This window comes from Sinohyriopsis cumingii, chromosome 12 (genome assembly GCF_028554795.1).
Source record: "Sinohyriopsis cumingii isolate HCF-2022 chromosome 12, ASM2855479v2, whole genome shotgun sequence".
NCBI lineage: Eukaryota > Metazoa > Mollusca > Bivalvia > Unionida > Unionidae > Sinohyriopsis > Sinohyriopsis cumingii.
Genome location: NC_142972.1, coordinates 14,275,630 through 14,293,761, shown reverse-complemented (window position 1 = coordinate 14,293,761; position 18,132 = coordinate 14,275,630). Strand labels below are relative to the sequence as shown.

The 18,132-nt window shown below is 36.2% G+C and overlaps 1 protein-coding gene across 1 annotated transcript in view; it reads left to right on the top strand.

The window, feature by feature from the left end:
- Positions 1-18,132, top strand: part of LOC149786024 (E3 ubiquitin-protein ligase rnf213-alpha-like) — a 358,391-nt gene that overhangs the window by 160,153 nt on the left and 180,106 nt on the right. The window contains exons 36-40 of the mRNA XM_089978099.1: positions 717-802; positions 4,817-5,005; positions 8,979-9,105; positions 14,327-14,524; positions 17,764-17,900. Of these exons, the coding sequence (XP_089834225.1) occupies positions 717-802; positions 4,817-5,005; positions 8,979-9,105; positions 14,327-14,524; positions 17,764-17,900 (737 nt within the window). The remainder of the gene's footprint in view (positions 1-716; positions 803-4,816; positions 5,006-8,978; positions 9,106-14,326; positions 14,525-17,763; positions 17,901-18,132) is intronic.

Sequence of the window (18,132 nt, the reverse complement as noted above, 5' to 3'; positions counted from 1 at the left end):
ACATATGAAAAATATGTTCTTATATCTTCAGATGTGAAAATATAAGATTTCCCATCATGTCATGTGATACTTGATGGTGTGTGCCTATAAAAGTTGTACCTGCAAAAACGACAAGTATTTTGTGAACTAGAACCAAGAAATGGAAACTGCTTTAAATTTCATAGACTGAAATTAATCTTTGATAAAATAATTTTAACCAGATGCTTCTCTCATATCTATGAAGTTATTTCCCCTTGTGTCCTTGACAACAACAGCAAACCCGCTGCGCTGCATTGCCTAATCAGATTTTGCATTGTTTTCGGATAGCTTCAAATAGAATACAAAATGACAAAAAGTAATTTATTGTGACAGATTAGGTCAACTCAATCCTACTGCTTTCTTAAGTCAAGTATATTAATATGATTAGGCCATGAAAATGGGGTGAATTTATGATAGGGGGTTTACTGTGTTGTGCACAAGAGTGTTTACTCTTCTAAACTTCGATTATGGAGCCAGTTTAGTTTATAAAATACCAAGAAAATTTTCTTTTCTCATGTTAATACTGGATATATTTTGTGGTACCAAAAATTATATATTTTAACTCATGGCTTTGCTACTCATTAAAATATCATGTTTTTGGTACCATACAAAGAAATATATCCCGTATTAACATAGGAAAAGAAAATATATGGTGTTATTGATTTATGGTCCTTTATATTAAGTTTGCTCTTTTTCAGTACTATGTTTATTTTGGAGGAGAGAGATATGTGGATCTTGGCCTTGGAACTCATAGAGTCAAGTGCAGGGTGCATAAGGACTTCAGGTACCTCCATTAAAAATAAAAATACAAGATTTTTATACTTTAAAAAAGTTGTGTATTGCAAAAAATGTACTCTTTTATGAAAACATCAAAATTATCAGTTCTGACAATTTTAAAGTTGGCACATAATACAAAATGTCATAATCACTTTTTATCATTCATTGTTCAGCTTGACCACACTTTTCAGCATAACGTGACAGCCATTAAATTCATGTTAATGTCATTTTTTATATTTAAATATCTAATGGTTTGAAAATATTATTTTATGAGTTAATTCCCTCTCTCATTTAAAGGGGGCCCCGAGTGGCCGAGTGGTCTAAAGCACTCACCGTTCCGGATCACTGCCATCACACCTCTGTCTGCGTGGGTTCGAGTCCAAGGCTCGGCTAGCGTGGGTACGTTGGAAAGCCTGCCAGTAGCTTCTTGTGGGTCGGTGGTTCTTCCCTGGGTTTTCCAGGGTTCTTCCTCCACCAGTTATACTGGCTGCCATGTATAGCCTATCTTGTGCTGAAAAATGGCGTTAACCCTAGAACAACAACAACAACAACAACTCTCATTTAAAGAGTATATCTTTCAGTAGTTATTTCTTGTAATTTCACTACTCCAGTAGCCTAGTGGTTAGAGCATTCGCCTCAGATGCGGGAGGTCACGGGTTTGAACCTTGGCCGAGTCATACCAAAGACATATAAAATGGTACTAACAGCTGCCATGCTAGGTGCTCGGCATTAAGAGGTAAGTGTCAGGACTGGATGGCCTGGTGTCAGGATAATGTGACTGGGTGGGACATCTTGCTATATGTCTGCAGCATGATGCCCCAGTGCTAGACATCACTATAAATTGCCACACTGCAGATATCGTAGCGACATGACTGAATTTTTTTTAAAGCTATGTTGAAAAATCAAACTCGCACACACACGCACTCTTCTTGTAATTTCTTGCAACCAACATAGCTTGTGCTTCTTGTTTCTCAATTATGTACATGGATTAAAATATCCTATTTGAGGTTGTTTTTATTTTATTTTCAAAGTGGCTACTTAACTGGCTAGTCAGCAAAATAACTTTGCACTCTCGGACTGAATGACCAACAGAAAAAGTAAGAGATAATTATTTGCTTGGCCAACCACCTGCATCTTTGTAAGAGTTAATTTGTTTAATTATTTATCCTAGCTCTAAGTACCAATGATATGACATAGAATTAAAACTTTAGAAAAAATAAAAAATACAATTTACGTACACTGACCTATGATAATGTGATAAAATCCAAGAGAAGGGAGCTTTTGCATGTGCTAAATAAGTTTTTATGTTTATTTTAGTGTTTTGCAAACTTAGTCATTGTTTTTTTTCATTTTTTACACACTTAATATCACACATAATTTCACATATATTTAAAATATGTCACTCACCTAATTTGCACTCTTGAATGACTTTGTATTTCCCCTGTTCATTACATGCTTAATAGAAGCTCACAGGGCATGCAGTCACATGATTTGTGCAATATTTGTATGAATTTGCATGCTTCGAAAAGAGCGATGCATGAGAATTCCTGCAAATTAATTATAAGTTACACATATGAAACTGTACTCTTTACAGTATACAATATTTATTTTTTCAGATGTTCATGACATAAGCTAATAGAACTAGAAGTGCTTTTTGCAACATGTAATATCTCACAGCTGTTTACACATCTGGTTTCTTCAGTTTGACACAAATAGTTGTTAAACTAAATTTGATTAGCCTGTTGGGCCCGTAACAAGCATTTCGTCTTAGTTTGAATCTTGCATCAAATACGTTTTACATGTACAAATGCATGTTTATAATACAGGCTATCTATAAGACCCATAATGGCTGATACCCAGCATGGTTCATCTTTAGATGGTGCTTTCATTTGACAAATACCGGCTGATCATAGTGATGAAGGTCACTTATTTTTAAGGTTAGGAAGTGTGTCAGATTATTGGAGCTGGGAAAGTGTTAATGGAGATTCCAATAAGTGATTTCGAATCTGAAATGGTATTAAATATGAGTTAGATGTACATGCTAGATGGAAAAAACAGACAACATTCTGGTCAGCCCCTAATTTCAGTGTTATTTCAAAATTAAATGTTGAAAAGACTGACAAACAGGCTGAATTAATTGAATTAAAATATGGACAATTTAAAAGTAGAGTACAATTTTCTTTTTCTTTTTTTCTCATCACAGTTTATCCCAGTGGGATCATGTACTACAAAACCATATAGCCCTATCATAAAGGTTATGATAAAATCTAATAAGTAAGAATCTAATAATGAAATTAAGAAGCAAAGATATTTATTTGATCAAAATACTTCTGTTTGAACAAGTAGACTTTGGCATTGATGGTCTTAAAATCCTAATTTAGCATTATGGAACAGTAAATCTGGCATAGTTCAGTAGAATGGTTATTCAAGAAAGTGAAACTTTGGCAGAGTTTATGTTAATGATAAATCTTAGTTTGGAGCAGAAGTATCTAAAAGACAATGCATGTGAGCTGTGGAAAATTGTACATAACCTTAAAAAACAGTTTTTAACTAGCTAAGCTAGCTATGCATATGCTCCTTCAGACAGTGGACTGTGAAAGGGATAAGGAACAGATTTAAGTTTGGAAACAGTCATTAGATTAATGCTTAATACACATGGAGGCAACTTCTTTTAAAGTTTTTAATTTCAATAGGGATCTTACAGAGTGGAGCAGGATGAAAGAGAGATGGATATTAAAGTGTTATGTAAATATTTAACTATGGCCATTTCCTTCTCCCCATCATTTTTGTTTTACTCCCTCTTTATTTTTGTGACAAGGTGGGAATTTCCCCATTACAATAAAATCCAGGGAGCATCTTATCATGCTTAATATCTTACACTCTTTCATTTACAATAGTCTGATGACAATTGACATGTTGATAAAAGTAACTTAATCATAAAAAGACTGTCAGTACTTAATTTTCACACTTGAATTGTAAATAAAAGATTAAACCCACCACAGTATTCTCGTATATACTAGCTTATAAGTCGAGTCAAACTGCAAGCAACAAAAACCTGGTCTGCCATAAGATAATGTGCCTTCAGATCAGTGTCTATGCTGTATGTTCTAGTGATTACTCCTAACAAACTGCACTGACCCAGATCTTCTGGTGCATTATGCGATGGCAGATCTGGGTCTGTGCAGTTTGCAGTTGGGCTCATCTTATAAGCGGGTATACATGGTACCTCATAGACTTGATGCAGAAATGTGCAAATGCACAGACCTAAAATTTACAAATGAACCTTTTCTTAATTTTCTTTTTCTTAGCATACATAAACAGTTTGCATATATGGATTTAAGTTAGCATTTTGCAAAATAACCTGTGGGGTGTAACTTTGTTTTCACCAGTTTAGCTAGCTACTTGACTGCCATGACAAGTGGTGGGTGTCATCTAAAAAAGTAGTCCCTCGTATAACACATCATTCAAGTAAAAGCAGGTTGTATGAAAACATCCACCCTTGTCTTTCTAAAATAGTATTTTATATTTAATTCACATATACATGATATGCAAGATAGAATAAGAGTGCCAGTGATTGCCATAAGGCACATTTGCATTTTGTCCAGCTTATACTAAAAGTGTACCAAAATTTGAACAAAATGGTCATTATTTGATAGCAAAAGTAGTGAATTGCAAAAGGATAAAGTGCTTCTGGATTGATAATTGGGTAAGTCAAGGGAAACTTTTCATTTTGGGAAAGGGTCCCATCATTGAACCCGGAGCATATATTAGCTTAATCCTGAATTTGCAATCTTTGTTTGAACATGTTTTCATTAAAGACCCTGATGACTTTGCAGGATAATTAATAATGACTCCCAGTTTTTCTGAAGAAGTTATTTCCTCTTTTCTGTTTGACACTTTTCGGAGTATGTGTTTCTTCCATTGTCCAAAATATTTCTTTTACTAGAAGTTTACTATGGATACTTTATAAATAGCACAGAATATCACCACCAATTTTCATTAAATTGCACCTTTTTCATAGATTGATTGTGGTAGCAGAGAAGGATGTGGTGTATAAGAAATTCCCCATTCCCCTGATCAACAGACTGGAAAAACATTTTCTGACAGCCAATACTGTCTTGACCAAAGAACAGAGTCATCTAGCAGAAGAACTTGAGAAATGGGCAAAAGATTTCTCCACAGAAACTGCTGGACCTATTTGCTTGCAGAGGTAATACAACTGCAATGAATATTACTTCATTGACCATGTGAGCTTTTTATACATCCACCATAAGGTATTATATTACAGTGTCTGTCTGTCTGTTACCAATTTCATTTCTGCACAATAACTAAATATCTCAACCATCTAAAGTTACCAAACTATGTGAATGTCTTGCATTTGGGCAAAGGAAGAAGCATATCGATTTCAGGGTGAAAGGGTAAAAGGTCAATTTCAAGATCACTGATTGAAAAACCAAAAATGGTTAATAACATTAGTTCTACCTCAATACCTGGATCAGACTTTGTGGATGGCATGCACTTGAGACAAGAAAGAAACCTGTTTATTTTAGGGTTAATATGTGCAAGGTCAGGGTCACTATGACATTACAAAAGAAATAGTTTCTGCACAATAACATTAGTTCTACTTCCCAGACTTGCACCAAACTTTGTGAATAGCTTGTATTTGGAGTTAGGAAGAACCTTTTTGATTGTGGGGTCATAATGCGAGTTTTGATACAGTAAAATTAGTTCTACATAGAGACCAGGTCCAAGTTTTGTGGATTGGTTGCACTTGAGGTAAGTAGGAAACCTAATGAATGTTGGATCATAAGGTTAAAGTTCAGAGTCACTGAGTGGAAGAAGAAAACTATTTTTTTTCATAATAACTTTAGTTTTCGAACATGTAACTTGACTACAGTTTAGTGGGAAATGGTACATAGGTATGGAAGAGGCCTATTGATTTGGGGGTCAAAATGTCTTATCAAGGTCACTGTGGCGCAAACAAAACAATAATCTTTTTCTAAAGTATGTTGTTGACCAAACTTTTAATGTCTTGCAGTTAGGCTAATAAATAAACCCAGAGATTCTGGGGTTTAAAAGTCAGAGGTCACAGTCATTGTAAGTCAAATTAAAAATGGTTTAAATTCATGGAGACTTGCTGCTCAGTAATTTGCAGAATCAACCATGCCCTACGAGTGCCTGTATAGAGCACTGTTAAACATAGGGCAGGTGTACAATGTACTATTCACAGTGTTTTATGTATTGATTAGTTTCTGAGACACTACTGCTCATGCAATCTTGCAACTTCATCTGTGGATACATCCTAAGGAATACAACACAATCATACCAAATGTAGGTTACTATGACCTATTTTATCATGTAGATCATATACATATGTTACATTTAGGTCAAGTTCATGGAAAATCTGAGCATGGATCCTGAGAAGTATTTGACCACTTTACCAAAAGTGTGGCACTGTGGCCTACTTTTCAGGCTCTAGTGATCATTTACATTTTCAGTGTTTAGGTGAGTTACTTACCTTAAGCATTGAAAAATACCATCTTTTGTAACTGAATACAAATGCACACTTGAGCTTTGTCTTCTGATGGCTTAATTTCTCTTATACCCCTGCCTCTATACACACGGTGGTATATCTGGGTGTCCATCCATATGTCCCTCCTACACCAAGTCTTGTTCATGTAAGTAGTCTGGTAGTTTTTGATGGATTTCTACAAAATTTGGTAGATAATATGGTCATGAGCAGAAGAACAATTAACTTTTCTCCTGCAATTTTTGCCTTTTTGTCTGGTATCTTAATGCAGTATATGACAATGTGGTTAGCTGAACTTCTTTTGCAGTTTCAGTGGATTGCCATGAAACTTAATAAATATTAGGTTATCAATTGAAGATTGACATGGTGATAAATCCCTTTAGCACATGTGGCTGTAAGGCCAAGTTACCTTATGTTTTAACCCTTCATCCATTTTGCATTGTCAATCGGACTACTTTCAACTTCCACTCACAAATACATGACCAGTTTCAACCTATTTTGGCACAGAGCATTGTGGCATAAAAGTCTTCACTGTTTGTAGAAATGATGCAGATCCTCCCATCAAATGTGACCACAATTTATAACAGGAAAAATATTTAAATGACTTCTTCAAACCACTGAACATAATTTGATCAAATTGGACATAAATCATCCTAGCATGAAGACTTTTACATCTGTGTAATGGTGCCAATCTGCCATCAGATATTACCAACATTGCCAAAAGTAGAAAAATATGTCCATTGTCCATGAACTGTTGCCATTTTCAACTTCTAAAAATACTCCACACCAGTATCAGCAAACCTTAATGCAGAGCACTGTGGCAAAGATGCCTTTAAAATATATGGAAAGGATAAAAATAAAATTAATAATAGTAGGAAACATTTTAACAGCATAATATGAATTTTGCCACCTTTACTGAAAACAGTTAAAAGGCCTTTTCACCAAAGTGGCTGAATGGAATTTGTGAAAACTTGACACTATTTTTCCTTTCCATTCTGGAAGTTTTGATGTTGCACATTGCAGGTCTGGCATTAAATATGGCCACCATTACTACAATTAGGGAGCTCTGTGTGCCTTTGCCAATCACTGTCATCTCACCTCAGTTCACATGGGTTCTAGTGATGGGCTTGACCAATGTAGGTGTGTGAAAAAGCCTGCCAGTAGCTTCCCATGTGTACCTAGTTCTTTCAGGGTTTTCTTGGGTTCTTCCTCAACTGCTATACTGGCCACCATGTATAGTCTATCTTGTGATGAAAAATGGCATTAAACCCACAACAATAAAAACTGAAAGTAGTAAAATCTTGAAATAACTTTTCTGTAAGGCCAGTTTAGCTTATGTTGTAGTCCTTCATCTGTCTTTCATTGTCCATCTAACTACTTTCAGCTTCTTCTCAAAAGCCATGACTAGTTTCAACCTAAATAGAATTTGACCAAACATGACAGAATGCATCCTCTCATGAAGACTTTTCATGACAACATGTTGCTGCTGCTAAAAATAGCAAAACCTTTCTACAACTCTGAAAGCACTAAATATAATTTGCAGTGCTCAACAGAAAGTATCCTGGTGTGAAGACCTTTCACACTTGTACAACTGATGCCAATCCATCATGAAATAAGCTGTCATTTCTAAAATTAAAGAAAACTTTAAATAACCCCTTTGCAGAAATTACTCGGCAGAATTTTACAAAATTCTTGGGTTACAGCTTGCAAATTTATAAGATGATGTTTGATTTGGCATCAGATGTGACCACTGTTATTAGAAATGGAAAATTCTTTTTCTTTAAATGACTTCTCAAAAGCCACTGAACATAATTTGATAAAATTTGATGGACTTCTTGTAAATATTTACAAGTGATACCAATCTGCCTTCAAATTTTGTTGCTTCATCTAACAATAGAAAATCTTCAATAACTTCTCAAAAGCTGCTTTGCAGAATTGACAAAATTTGACCAATAGTGTCCTAGCATGAGAATCTTTCTGATTTATATAAATCATTCTGTTCTGCCATGAAATATGGCTGCCATTACTAAACAAACACAACTTTATTTTTTTAAAAAAATGCTGAACAGAATGTGACCATCTTTAACACAAAGCATCCTGGCAGAGGGCCTTTCAATACTGGACAAATGATGCTGATGTGCAGTCAAATATCAAGTACTAGAGAAACCTTGAAACAGCTTTTTCATAACATAACATGAACAGCATTGGAGAAATTTAAACAGAAAGGAGATTATGCCCCAGATTTCTTTGTCAACTACTTTTGCATATGGCTATCAGGCAGATATAAGCCATTATGAGCAATCTTAATCCCAGTTAAGTCTCTTGTTATATGAACTAGTGTTCTTTTGACTTGCAGGTGAATGTAGTGTATGACAAACTCTTGTGAATGCAAGAAATCTCATATATTTTTATGCTGGAGAGGCAGGAGTATAATTATGTGAGAAAATTGCTCATGATTCCTCTAGTTTAAGATATTCTTGTAATTTCAGTGTTGCATATAACATGTAGCTACTGTTGCATTATTATTGCAGGAGAAGGTAATTTATCACTTAACACTATTTTTCCCTTCCATTATTATAAATGTATTGAGGTAGCTGAAAATATGTAGAATTGTTGATGTGTTATTTAGACCTTTCCTTTTTTCCAAATGTAGAAATGAGAAGAATAAGTTAAGAGTTGGAGAGGTATTCATGGGTTACCATGCTGACACCTGCTCATCAATTATACTTATTGTCTGGCAGAGACAGGAAGAACAGGGTCGAAGACATTCAAGTCAAAAGGTAGGCATTAGCTCTGATGTGCACAAATATAGGAGACCTAATGCTATTCCTCACAATTTTTTTATACCTGTTGAAAGGTGGAGTGTATTATGTTATGTTGTTCATCCTGTCATTTGTTACCAATTGGTTTTCCACACCAAAATAAAAATCTAGTTGTCCACTATCTACAGTTATCTAATTTAATAGATGGCTTGCACTTGGAGAAAGGAAGAAACCTGTCAGTTTTGAGGTCAGGTCAAGGTCACTGTGACTGAGAGAAGAAAAATGTAGTCTGCACAATGATTCGAGTTCTCTGCCGTCTACAGTTAACAAACTGTCAATGGGTTGCACTTCAGATGGGATAGAACCCCATTGACTTTGGAGTCAAAATGCCAGAGGTCACAGACCTAGACCAAACTTTGTGGATGGTTTGCACATAAGGTAAGGAAGAAACCTATCGATTTGAGGGTTAAATGATTTGAGAAAAATGGTGTAAATAGCAATAATACAATACCTGCTAATATTGCATAGCATTCTATTTTCCTGGCACTAGTCTTCAGATCAAGGTGAATATGGACCCACCTCCAATTTCTAATTGGAGGTCAATAACAAAAGGAACACGATCCCAATCTGATTTCCTGTCTATTTCTGTTCATTCATAATATCATTCTTCTTTTCTTTTGATTAGTTTTCACAGCTCTCAGCTAGCTGATTCTTTTTAAAGCTTTTCATTCATTGTTGTTTCTCATTTCAGCCTCCGTTTGCCTCAGTATGTTTGTAGGTGGTTGCCATATATAAGACAACTCAACTATGACACCCCCACCCCCTTTTTAGGGCTGCTAAAGCTCACTTCTCTTTGACCCTCATGTAAGTTGGGGTGTATTTTGTCTGTAATGGGGTGACTTGTCATCAGTGATTGAGAGTTGCACTTTGGAAAAATAAACAAGCCAAACTGGATGCATTGGATTGATAGATAGATAGATAGATAGATAGATAGATAGATAGAAAAAATAAAGACTAAAGCAGTGTAAACTGAATGCAACTATTATATAGAGGGGAGTATATTGACAACTTACCTTTTTGTCCATATTCATGTAATAAAATCCAAGAAATCCATAATGCTTGACATTTTAAATCCATTTATATGATAATTCCACAAATTCTATTTTAGATCAAATACAGGTATAAAACTTGTAGCTCAAAATGATCCAATTAACCATATCCCATAATATGCTTATTCCACATGTCTTACAAATAAACAAAGACACCTCATTGTCTGAGTTACTAAATAAAGTTTTGAAATCTTCCATCATTGTCTGGTCCTTGTAAAGATTATCTGACTCCATTTCCTCATCTTTATTGTCATCTGGATGAGGAGACTGAGCTTGGGCTCTGCAATTGACACTTTGATCATATAGTCTTTGAAACCTATTTAAAGTGGCATGAAAACAGAAATGTTTGAATTTACAGTATTTTGTATTTACTGCAAACATCTAGACTTTTTAATATTACCCTAGATTTATAAAATTCTGGTATGATAAATTTTCAGTAAAAAGTGTTGACTTTTAAGTGAGTATATCTGCTCAGCCTCTGTAGAAAAGAGGGTGGAGGTCACCATTCACCTCCTTCTGTATCCTCCGTCTTTTTCTACCAGGAGGGAGGTATAGTGGGTTTGTTCCATACCCCTTCTAGCCCATTAAATAGAGATAAAATGACAAACCCTCAAATCATAAAGTCCTCTTATCAAAGGATAGAGATAAGATGGTCCTGTGTTGCCCTGAAAGTGAAGATAGGGTGATAAACTCTCAAATTTGGTAGGGGCATATGAATTTTCAGTATACCTGGTTGCTTCAGGCACTTCTGTCTTTGGGGTCTCCATATTGCCACACCATTTGGGTCAGGTGATGGAGAAGCAGGAAGTTTGGACATTTGACAAGCTCATTTACTGCCTCCTTCCACTAGATCAGTGTAACTTGGGATCTTCAGACACTATATAGCAGATCCTGTTCAGGGCACAACTGATGTTTGATCTTCTGTTGCTTCCTCACTCAGCGATGGTGGAGATCTAAGTCAGTAGTTTTCCCCAAGCCCAAAATGCAATATTAGCAAAAGGGTTGGTCTGTCCCTTCTTCTACAATTTGGCTTCTTGTTTCTGAGTTAATGGGCTATTTGCCCATTTGTTTCCATAAGCCTCCTTCCTTTGACTCAGGTTCTTTCCAGGTGGAGATCCTGATGGGGACCTAGGCCTGTATACCTCTCCATTAAGGCCCTCAAGGCTTACGCACTTGTTATTTTAGCCCCCTATATTGATCTTTCAACTACTGTCTTCAGTATGGTGAGGATGAAATGACTGTCGCTGGCCACTTTGCAGAAATTATTGGTGGCCATCAATAAGACACTCAGACACAATCTCTTGATGTTCATGCTGTTTTATGTTGAACTTTTCCATCTTCCATCTTCGTATGGATACTATTTTGGAGGCCTCAAAGGTTTTGCTGAAGCACATCAAAAACCTTTTAAGAGTTTCTGTACTTGATTCTGATGTGCTATTCAGATAGTTGATTCCTACAGTAGGTCTTGCAAGAATTGAGGAATTGGTGGCACTGGTTGCTGACCATGATTCCATTACAAAAGGTCAATGAGTCCTCCTCCTAAATGTCATAAGCAGGAGCCCAGCATAATCATCAGACTCATTTTAAAACTCTATACTGCCCAAGGCATCCTTTACATGATGTGGTGACTGGAGCACTTAAGATAGGAACTGTATGATCCCTTAGGTATTCTCATATCAACATAGGGTTTTCACTGAAAGACTTCTTATGATGTCTAGATGGCCCTAAATAAAAATGGTGCCAATCTGAAATTCAATATGGCCACCATGGCAGCCCTCTTGAAAATCTTTTTATTAAAGCAATACTTGAACAGAAAGTCATTGGTATGGGTTTTCACAGGAGACTTCTTATTATGTCCAGTTGGTCTTCAAATAAAAATAGTGCCAGTCTGATATTCCACATGGCCACTACAGCAGCCATCTTGAAAATTGCAATTGTTATTGCTACTCCTCCTGAATGTAAAGTTATATCTTGAAAATATTGTTATCTTTACTCCTCTCCAAATGGATGGCTATGTAAACATGGAGTTTTCACCATTAAACTTCTTATGATATCTGCTTGGTCCAAAATGAAAATGGTATCAGTCATATATCCATCTAGTTAAAATGAAACTATGACTGTTGTACAATATTGTTGTTAATTTTATAGGATAGCAGGAAATAAAAGCATAACAGCACAAACACATAGAGTAGCATCTGGTTCTATTGCATCATGGGCTAAAATGATCGTGTAGTAGGACCGCTATTGTAAATTGCCTTTGGGAGAACACTGCCAGTCCCAACTGGTATTCCTTGGGAACAATTCTATACTCTTCTACAGAAGGGCCCATTAAAAAGGGTTGCAAACATACCATGTCTGGATTTTATTTAAAGAATGTCCTAGTTTCAGGTAAAAGTTTTGACTCAATCTTTCATTGTTTAAAAAGTTTCTTTTGGAAGAATGCCAAGATGGAGACATCTGTTTCATGAATAGCACTTGGTCATATGACTCCAAAAATCTCCAGGATGCCTGCCTTTTACATCCCCTTCTTCCTATCTCACAGTTTTGTCTCGGCCAGAATATATTTTGATCTTTCAATTTTAGGCTCTAACATTTGGTCTTACCTCAAAGAGCCTTTAGCAGGACGTTATGTATAATAGCTGCTGATGTCAGGTCTATAGGTGTCCCAATTATATTTTGATGACTCTGGTTGATACACTATATCCTCAAATGTATCCTTTTGAGGTACCTGTCACTCTAATGGAAGACGTGTGATGTGATGTGACTTTGATTTTTAACGTAGCTTTAACAATTTTTCAGTCATATCGCTATAATGTCTGCACTGTGGCAGTTTATAGTGATGTCTAACACTGGGGCATCATGCCGCAGACCTGTAGCATGATGTCCCACCCAGTCACATTATCCTGACACCAGGCTGACCAGTCCTAACACTAACCTCTTAATGCTGAATACCAAGTGAGGCAGCTGTTAGTACCATTTTTTAAGTCTCTGGTATGACTCGGCCGGGGATCAAACCCACGACCTCCTGCATCCAAGGCGGACGCTCTAACCACTAGGCCAACGGAGTGGTCTAATGGAAGACAGTGTCTCATTTGCGACTTATCCCCAACCAAGAGAAATCTGGTATAATCCCTCCTGAGAATTTCATTTAGTTGGTGATGAATATTGTCACCCATGAAGAGACAGTATTTCCTCTAACAGGTTCTCATAGATCCTCTTTCTTAGGAACTATGAATTCAGCAGCAGACTTGATTACTCTTGGAAGTCTTCATTTGTGAACTCTCCAGTTCCTGCTACTAGCCAACAGGTGATCACACACAGTGACCATCTGGCTGCAGGGATATCCTTGAGATCCAAATTTAATCACCATCTGAGTTGGACTAGTTTCTGACTAGAATTCTTATTGCATGCCCCAGGAACCTCACTCCTTTGTGTACACTGCAGGCTTCAGGTGGCTGAGTAGTCAAAGATGCTTGCTGTTACAGATAAATTACATCTCGCCTCTGTCCAAGTAGTTTTGCATCTCAACTCAGCCACATGGATATGTCAGAAAGCTTGTCAGTAGCTTCGCATGAGTTGATGGTTCCTCCTGTGGTCTTCCTTCACCAAATATACTGGTTGCCATATATAGCCTCTCATGTGAAAAATGGTACTATATCCACAAAAATAAAAGCTTTTGTACACTGCCACATCAGACTTGGGTTTGAGTGCTCATCTGGAACCCAAGGGAACTATTTTGCAAAACTTGTGGTTTTGGTTGTAAGGTTTTAAGTTTACTATAGGTTTTCAGACAGTATTGACTGTAGTCAAACCACTCTGTGTGGATGAATCTTCATGAATATAACAGCATTCTTCCAAAATTTGATCTCTTCGACAAATATTTGATATACTGATGGTTTTGTTCAAGTTTTATTTTTTAGAACTTGGGTTGGGTTTGTCGTTTTGACAAGAAAAAAGTTTCCTAATAGCAGTATGCTGGAATTTTTGTAGAAGTGGGGGATGGTCATATCGTCAAGCATGTTTATGTCATGGAAGAATGAAGGCATGTTTCTATTATTCTGTATATCATGGAAGAATGAGGGCATACTTTCTGTTATTCTATAATCAGTTCTTGATCCATTATTTTATAGATTCTTGAGGAAGCCAAAAAACTGTTGTTGTGGTGTGCCACCCCAGATTCTGTGGTTCGACTTGAAAGATGTAATCTGGCACAGCCGGAAAAGAGGATGCTCACACAGGTGTACATGAAGGAGCAGTGTCATGAGAATTTGGCTCAATATCTGCATTATAAATTACTCACAGAGCAAACAAAGGAGCTATTTGCACAGGTAATACTAAAAATATAAATAGTTGTAGGTATATTTTGCATCAAAATCTTACTTGAGTCAGTGAACTGTATATAGTTGGACTGGGTTTAGAGGTTAATAAGTTATTTCAGCATAAGTTTTCTCACATGGTACTCAGCCTCAAAACCTTTACTTTATTTTCCATTTGTTTTGGGATAAAAAGTATGGTACATTTTATTGTCCTAAAACATACAAAAAAATTTAATTCGATGTCCAGAAACAAGCAAACAGAAAGTCCAGACCATGTAATAAAATTAGCACTTATGATTAAGGATTAATCCTGAGTTCAAACCACAGATTAATCATGCTTTACAAGTACATTAATATGTAAAATTTTTTAATGAAAATGGCCATTAATTTTTTTCTCCCATGATAAGCCCAAGGGACCATGATTGAAAATTTGTTGAAAAATGGACAAGGCTTTCTTATCCATCACACTTTACTGTAAGCAACATAGCTCAAAAATGATTATTTTTCAATTTATGACACATTTTAAAACATTTTCAACTTTGTCATGAAAACCTTGTATGCATATTTAAGCAAAATATTTTGAGGTCGACATTATAAAATATGAATGCATATCTATATTTACATGTAGGGGGCCCCGAGTGGCTGAGTGGTCTAAAGCTCTCTCCGTTACGGATCACTGCCATCTCACCTCTGTCTGCATGGGTTCGAGTCTCGGATTCAGCCAATGTGGATATGTGAGAAAGCTTGCCAGTAGCTTCTCGAGGGTCGGTGGTTCTTTCCGGGGATTTCCCGGGTTCTTCCTCCACCATTAATACTGGCCGCCATGTATAGCCTATCGTGTGCTGAAAAATGGCGTTAAACCCTACAACAACAACAAGAACAACAACATATTTACATGTAGATGATCTGATTAGAATTTCAGGCCATTACTATACAGCAGTAATTATTCTTTTTTTAACTTAAACTTTTGAATTGTTTTGATCTAATGAGAGGAACACTTAAACCCAGTCTTAAAGATCATGAATTTTCTATATAAACATGCATAACAAAATTTAATTGTATTCTCCTTGCTAGATTTTTCCTTTCATTCTGTTATATACACCAGTGCTACAGAAAGACATTGTCGTAGTTTTTGTGTGTTTGTTTTAGGAGAGACATGTTTTTTCTTGCTTTTCAAAGAAATCCATTTAAGTTCTTTTCCCAAAGGTTTGTAAAAGTGGAAGATAGGCTTATCACCAAGCATGGTCTAGACATCACCCAGTATGGTCTAGTTATCACTATGCTTGGTCTGGTCATCACCAAGTATGGTCTACTCATCACTGTGCTTGGTCTGGTCATCACCATGCATGGTATGGTTGTCACCAAGCATGGTATAGTCATCACCAAGTATGGTCTAGTCATCACTGTGCTTGGTCTGGTCATCACCAAGCATAGTCTAGTCATCACCAAGTATGATCTACTCATCACTGTGCTTGGTCTGGTCATCACCATGCATGGTATAGTCATCACCCTGTATGGTCTACTCATCACTGTGCTTGGTCTGGTCATCACCATGCATGGTATGGTTGTCACCAAGCATGGTATAGTCATCACCAAGTATGGTCTAGTCATCACTGTGCTTAGTCTGGTCATCACCAAGCATAGTCTAGTCATCACCAAGTATGATCTACTCATCACTGTGCTTGGTCTGGTCATCACCATGCATGGTCTAGTCATCACCAAGTATGGTATAGTCATCACTGTTCTTGGTCTGGTCATCACCAAGTATGATCTAGTTATCACTATGCTTGGTCTAGTCATCACCAAGCATAGTCTAGTCATCACGAAGTAAAAGTGGTCTAGTTATCACTATGCTTGGTCTAGTCATCACCAAGCATAGTCTAGTCATCACCAAGTATGGTCTAGTTATCACTATGCTTGGTCTAATCATCACCATGCATGGTATGGTCATCACCAAGTATGGTCTGTTCATCAGATAAATAAGGTACTTGCCTAGTTTTGGTTTGCTGTAGTTTATTTGAATTACAGAAAAACACAAGCATAATAGAAATCCCAACTAGTTCTATGAGGCACTCATTGGATAAAATAAATGACTACCGACAAAATAGGACAAAATTTTGCATGATGTTAAAACATTTTAGGGTTTAGTATTATCCACAGTGAATGTGCTAAAATCACTTTTCTGATCATGGCTTTGGACTTAAACAACTACTTCCTTTAATAAAAGGTGACATATGCTTCTAATATTTTATGATTGAAACTTTCTGTCTACAGTTTAGAATCCAGTTAAACAAATGGCCCATGTGGTACCAGCAAACTGTTTTGCTGTAACTTATTGAGGCTATTTCCAATAAAAAGCAAGCCCTTTCACCACTTTCTATGAATAATATTAGTCTGTCCCTCTTGTCTAATAATTTTAGAGATACAGTTGTGTCTGAAAACATAAGTACAGAACTAAAATTCCTCATAAACACTGTCTAAATAATGTCCAGAAACTCTAAGGTATACATGCACAAAAAGACTGATGTAAAATTTGTGGTGTCTGAAAGTATACGTTGTCCAAAAACAAATAGTCTCTGTGGTAATAAATTAGTTGTGCACTGCTGGGTTAACTTAGAAATGTAAAGTTTACAGGAAGATGATATTAAAGTGCAAACATTTTTATCTTTAAAAATTTTAATTACAAAAAAATCCATGGACATTCTTTTTCAAATTTTCTGGCATCCAACTGGTTCTATTTTTCCCTTCTTTTCTTCTTCTTTCATTTGTCTCTAACTTTCCTTCCTTTCATCAAACCATTCCCTCAGTCTCTCCTTTAAAAAAAACATCTTGGAGACCTTTTGCCTATTAGTACTTTCTTATCAGTAAATGCAGTTTTAGGGGAACATCAGGTGTTCTGCAATGGTTTTGAGTTTGTGGCCTGGACCATGTATTTCATGAATGGAAGAGGCAGTATGTCTGATATGTTTGAACTGCAGTTTCAGATAAAGGTTGCATGCAGCAGTGTGGAATCTGTTTATTCCTGGATAAACAAGTTTTCTGGATTGGAAGACTAGATATATGAGTTGAGATATGGATGGTGTAACTACATAAAGACTGAATGTTAGATTTATGCCAGTGTTGAAGTTTTTGCTTAAAAAAATAAGGCCCTGAGCCTTAGATTGAAATTTTTTTGTCAAATATGTTTAAACAAGGAAATTAAGAAAAAGTAATAGATATTATGTGCTCAAATAGACTTCCATATTTTTCAGATAACAACACACTCCAAGCTTCTGTCAACAGCTGACAAGTCAGATATACACAGAGCAGTAGGAATTCCACCTGAGAGGATTGCAATGGAAACTCTTCAGTCTTTTGACACTGAGCAGCAGTTTAGTCGAAAAATCAGGTTAAAGAAAATACAAGGCTTATATACTGAGTATATAATCTGATTGTGAAAGTGGAACATAATATAATTGATTTATTTTATATGAGTATGTCTTCTATAGTTTTGAGAAAAACTTTGCTTTTGTTGATACTTAAATTCATGGATTGGAGAACATTATTTCCAAAGTAGGATCATAGTTGTGTCTTTAGGTTCATGGTTGTGTAGCAAACAAAACAATAAAACCTTTGAAAAT